At 37.4% G+C, this 6,221-nt stretch overlaps 1 protein-coding gene across 1 annotated transcript in view; it reads right to left on the reverse strand.

Moving 5' to 3' along the window:
* und (methionyl aminopeptidase und) overlaps positions 1-5,854 on the reverse strand; it is a 29,914-nt gene extending 24,060 nt beyond the window's left edge. Inside the window, exons 1-2 of the mRNA XM_045740778.2 lie at positions 5,641-5,854; positions 2,600-2,709 (exon numbers count right to left, since the gene is read on the reverse strand). Coding sequence (XP_045596734.2) covers positions 2,600-2,709; positions 5,641-5,839 — 309 coding nt within the window. The 5' untranslated portion in view covers positions 5,840-5,854. The remainder of the gene's footprint in view (positions 1-2,599; positions 2,710-5,640) is intronic.
* Positions 5,855-6,221: the final 367 nt, after the last annotated feature.

A 6,221-nucleotide genomic window follows, 5' to 3' on the forward strand; every position in this document is an offset into this window, starting at 1 on the left:
TTGGTCCAGGACGGACCGAAACGTTGTCGTCCCTTCACCTTCTAGTGTGTGTGGTCTGGTCAACATACTTCTTTGTTGTGCTGTGCAAATGCAGCTGGCATGCACAAATTAAAATTACTTGTGACTGAAATTAGCAAAAATCCCAGGGCTTTAAAAAGTCACCTAGGTGCCTTCCTGTGACTTATAAGGACCAGCCAAGTGCGTGGATGTCTCAAGTAATATTTGTCGAGTGGTTTAATAAGAACTATGTACCTACCTGAGGTGCAGGAGCACTTGAAAAGTGTTGGCCTCCCACAAAACAGCAAAGTTGTGCTGCTGCTAGATAACAGTTCAACGCATCCACGAGGTGATGAGCTAGTAAATGGCAATATTATTGGAACGTTCTTACCACCCAATACAATTTCACTGATCCAACCCATGGATCAAGGAATAATTAAGAACCTTAAACATCACTACAAGAGGATTTTTGCTAGACATCTTAATACAGTGGTACCTCGGAATGCGAGTTTTTCGGAAGACGAGCAGGATTTACTCCAAAAATATGTCTCGGAAGGCGAGGGTTACCTCGGGAAGCGAGTTTGTTGATACGTGTACAGGCCGACTGGCGCGTGGTGGCATGGCGATCGCGCCTCAGTTTACCAGTGTCTCGTGTCCAGTGACTATCCCACCTGAATTCTTCACAAGGATTTACAGTTTTTTATCGGTTTTTTGGCCATTTGAGCATAAAAGTTGTCATTATATATCTTGCCATGGGTCTCAAGAAAGCCATTGGTAAGGTTCAACCTAAGAAAATAGCTGTGAGTAGAGGCAGTAGAGGATGTCCCTTCTTGATTAAGAAAATGTGTGAAGTATGGGAAGAACTGCAAAGTTTTGTTGAAAAGACTCACCCAGATAAAGCTGTAGCAGGCTGTTGCATTGACCTTTTAAATGATAATGTGATGTCTTACTACAGACAAGTGTTAAAATGTAGGGAAAAACAAGTGTCATTAGACAAATTCTTAGTAAAACAAGCAAGTCCTAGTGGTATGCAGGCAAAATGTGCCAGAGTGTGCATACCAGTGAAGTCCTCACTGCCTGATGTTATAATGGAAGGGGACTCCCCTTCCAAACGGTAACTCCTCTCTTCCTCCCACCTCCTCACCATCTTCCATATGCCTACAGCATTCAACAGCAAGGTAAGTAATAACTTGAACATAGTTTTGTAGGTTTATTTAGATGAATTAGGTATAAAAATTTAGTTTGATGTGGGGTTTTTGGGGTAGTCAGGAACGGATTAATTCATTTCCCTTTATTTCTTATGGGGAAATTAGCTTCGGAATGCGAGTTTTCGGAATACGAGGCGTCTCCAGGAACCAATTAAACTCTTAAACTGAGGTATGCCTGTAATCAGCTAGGAACAATTAAGGACTTTTATGAAGTCTTCACAGTAAAGTCAGCTATCTGGACTGATAGTGCATGGGACAGCAGACAACACTAAGAAATGGTTGGAAAAAAATTTGACCCACATCATGTCTGTTTCCTGAGGAAGATGACGAGCCAGATTTTGAACAAGTTGCAGCGATGAAAGTTAGTGAGAGGAAAAAATTAAGAGAGAAATGCCTAGCCTATGTCAAGAGGATTAAGTCCCCTGAACTGAGAGCAGAACTGGTGACTGAAACAATAGAAGATGACATAGATAGGTGGATAGATTTTAATGAAGCCCTTAACAATCGAAACATGACTGATGATGAAATTATAGAATTAATATGTGCAGCACAAAAGCCAGAAGAGTGCAATGAAGAAGATGGAGAGGAAGAGGATGAAGAAACGTTAAAGGAAAAATGTTATATGGAAAAAATTCAGCAACATTTTGAAGCCATTCTGGCATTTATGGACACGAGTTACAGCAAGTTTGCAACTAAGGGCATGATGAGTCTGTACAATTTGTATATGAAGTTTTTAAAAACAAGATCAAAGGGAATGAAACAAATGTCAATTAAAGTCTTTTGCAATGGTTTCAAAGAAAGCTCGCTTTGCCTCACCTGCACCTGGCTCATCACATGTTGACCCAGTCAACCCATCACCAACAACATCCACCACCACCGCTTCCATGTTAACAAGTATGCTTTATCAACATTGATCATCAACATAAGCGAATCAGGACTTCTCTTATTGTACAAACAAAATACTGTCGCATTTATGCTATGAACCTGTCAATGTTTTCCCTTAGAGTTTTTCATACTTTTCCCCTACATTTCTCGTTTACTAACTTACACGATAACAGATGGGTCTCGTCCCCAAGGGGGTTCGAAAAGCAAGTGGTGCTCTGTAGTGGTCAAGGTGGCGGGAGCTATTTTAACAATACTGTACTGTATCTTCAACCATTTTAAAGGCATAAAAACAAAATAACGTACTTTAATTGGGTCTTGCACAAAACTTTGCTTGATATTACAGTAGTTGCAACAAAGACTACTGAGATTATCCCTGACATCAGTACATGTGTAAAACATTTGTTGTCAAGTGTTTAAATGTAAGCATAATCCATGGTTACCTTTTTCTCCCTGCTACAGAAACTACTAAAACTAACAAAAAGGAATATAATTTTTCTTTTATTCATTACCTCCTCTTCATCATCCACCTCTATATTAATCTTGGCTATGTTATCCGCCACACCGTTGACGGCCCCATCGTCGTCTCCATCTGGGACGTTTACCGAGCTCACACCACCAGCTTTAACAGAGTAGACATTATAAACAATATTATCCAGTAAATATTAACATTTGATGCTTATGTAAATATACAAAGAAATATGAAATAAAAGAGAAGAACTGGATATAAAGGGTGTATACATTAGAGCCAGCAATATAATAAGTGTATTTAGAGAAATAAGAATCCAAATATTTTTTACCAATACAGTATTCTTTTCAAATATATGTAATATATACATATATGACAGTTAATAAGAGTAACATAAGATGAATTGATACCCCACCAAAAGTTGCACATAGCATAAGAATGAAATGTAAGTAATGTTACTGATCTGGCCGAAGCATAATACAGTGGAACCTCGGTTCTCGTAGGCTCCTGTTCTCATAGTTTTCGGTTTTTGTAATAAATTTCTAGATTCGGTTGTTGTAGTTTGCCTCAGGGGTCGTAGTTTGTTTTATACACGTACAGGTCCACCGCGAGCGTGGCGCTTCAATTTACCAGTGTCTCCCGCCTAGTGATGATCACGCTTAGATTCTTTGTGAAGAATTTCATTGTTTTTGTGCTTTTTTTTTGTTTCTAAACATAAAAGTTCTCATTATATATCATGCCATGGGTTCAAAGAAAGTCAGTGGTAATGTTCAACCTAAGAAAATAGTTGTGAGGATGACGATAGAGGAAAAAGAGATCATTCATAGAGACAATGTGATGTCTCACTACAGACAAGTGTTAAAACGTTGGGAAAAACGAGTGTTATAGATAGATTCTTAGTAAGACAAGCAAGCAGTGAGCCACAACCAGGTCCAAGTGGTATGCCTGCAAAATATAAGAGTGAGTACCCCACAAATGTCATCACTGCTGTTATAATGGAAGGGGACTCTCCTTCTAAACACTAACACCTCTCCTCCTCCTCCTCCCCCCATCCTCACTGTCTTCCATATACCAACAAGAGTCCTCCGTAAAGGTAAGGTACCCAAGAGTATTATTCCATATAAAATCTATTTTTTAGTAAATATTTTTGGGGGTGTGGAACGGATTAATTCAATTTACATTATTTCTTAAGGGAAAATTCATTTCGGATTTCGTACCATCTCTGAGAACGGATTAACTACGAAAACGAAGGTACCACTGTAATTTCATCCCTGAATATTTAATTGTTGTACTGTACTTGGTTTTCAGATGTATGCACCAGACTTATGCAAACCGAGTGTCTTAGGAAATACAAATCTGATGTTTCCAAGTTGAAAGGCGTTACCGATAGAGCACAACTTCAATTTGGTGAACTGTAAGTGGCCAAACTTTGATTTGTTGTATCCAGACACTCATTATAACTGGAGATGCCTTCATGAGGCATTTGTATGATGCAATTTATTTTTCACTTATTTAGTTTTTATGAGATAACCATTACTATACAGTACCCGTTTCTCCAAATGTTTAATTTGTCTAGGAAAGTCTTTAAAAATGTGTTTAGTGTCTTATAAAGTTACCATTCATATCTTACTATTTCCCATTCTCCACAGCAGCTTTTCTCAACCTTAGTACCCATCAAACTGTTCCAAGTCATACTTTAGACACACACATGGATTTCATCGTCAACTAAAAGACGACGATTTCTATCTTTGCTCCAGATACTGGTTAAATGACAATGAAAAAAAAACGACTCAAAAATGTATATGTATATGATTTGAATTAGCCTATATCACTCTCTCTTGTAGAACCCCAGTTGAGAAATTGTTCTAAAGCCTAATTTCATTGAACAAAAATCTTTATTTAACCCTTAAAGAGAGGTTGTCATCATATGGTGATTCACAGGGTAATGTGGTTATAGTCATAGTGGACATCTTCAAGAGAAAACTAGATAGTTTTCTTCAAGAAGTGCTGGACCAACCGGGATGTGGTGGATATGTGGGCCTGCGGGCCGCTCCAAGCAACAGGCTGTTGGACCTAGCTCTCTCAAGACAAGCCTGGCCTTGGCCAGACTTGGGGAGTAGAAGAACTCCCAGAACCCAATCAAGCAGGTATCAAGCAGATATGACAATTTAAACTATTACTGTTCGAGATTTACATATATAATGCAAATAAGGATATAATCCCTCTATGTGGCTGTAATGGAGTTTACCTTGGCTCATGAAAAAATCCTGCTGCCATTTCATTGTTACATTACTATGTGAATGTGGTTATCGTTATTGAATAAAATTCTGTCATAACTACATGATACACAGACCAATGATGTTCATATGGTTTTCTCAACTCTTTTTATGAGTGTAATGAGGTATACTAGGTCAACCAGTCATCATTTAAACATAATAATAAAGGAACTACAGAAGACCTATTTGGCCCATATGAGGCAGCTCCTAAATACATTAATATAAATAGGAGCTGCCTTGTATGGGCTGCTCCTATACAATAACATGTAACATATATAAACAATAACAATTTTATATATATATATATATATATATATATATATATATATATATATATATATATATATATATATATATATATATATATATATATTATATATATAAATATATATATAAATATATATATATAAATATATATATATATATATATATATATATATATATATATATGTATATATATATATATATGTATATGTATATATATATATGTATATATATATATGTATATATATATATATGTATATATATATATATACATACACATACATATATACATACATAAATACAAAAATAAATGTAAAGGTAGGGAGACCGTTGTAGCCACACATCATGACTTACACTTACTCTTCAAACGCGAGTAAGAGCACAGTTTTACTGGGAGATGATGACGGTGATGAGCAGTGAGGGACGTGTAGTGAGGGCAGCAGGAGAAGGTGAGGGTGAGGGAGGTATAGTATGGTGGATGGTGAGCATGGTGAGGCAGGCGAGGCGGACCCCGTCACCCCTCGCCTCTACACTCTCTTCTTACCTGCCTTCTTCTTCTTTTTCTTTTTCTTCTTCTTCTTGGCGTCCTCTGGAGCTGATCCATCAACTAAATCGTCGACGTCGCCTACGTCTTCCTCCTCATTGTGGTGTTTTTCCTCGGCCTTGGCCCCAACGTTGTAGACGACGGCGGCGGACATGTCTGCTGGAGCAGCGGCCGCGGGTGCCAGGTCCCACTTGCTCATAGTAGCGGCCTCACGCTCGAAAAGTAGCGAGTCTCTAGTAGCCCAATTTGTTGTTTAGTAACTCATACAAATTCACATTCAATTTTTTATTCAGGTAAAAGTACATACAAAGAAGATGAATTACAAACATGATGTTGGATTTATATATAGAGCTAGTACATACAATACCTAAATAGCCACTAATACGCATATAGCTTTTCGAGCAAGGATACGGTATTTAAAGTAATATATTTTAATACATAGAGTACACTACACGATTTTAATGATTTTATTAATGTTATCTCTGCAGATAAAAAAATGTGATAATAGGATAATTTATTAATATATGTTGTATGAAGCATAATGGGTGTGGACTCCATCCACGTCTTCACAATTGAAAATT

Source organism: Procambarus clarkii, chromosome 13 (assembly GCF_040958095.1).
Source record: "Procambarus clarkii isolate CNS0578487 chromosome 13, FALCON_Pclarkii_2.0, whole genome shotgun sequence".
Classification (NCBI taxonomy): domain Eukaryota; kingdom Metazoa; phylum Arthropoda; class Malacostraca; order Decapoda; family Cambaridae; genus Procambarus; species Procambarus clarkii.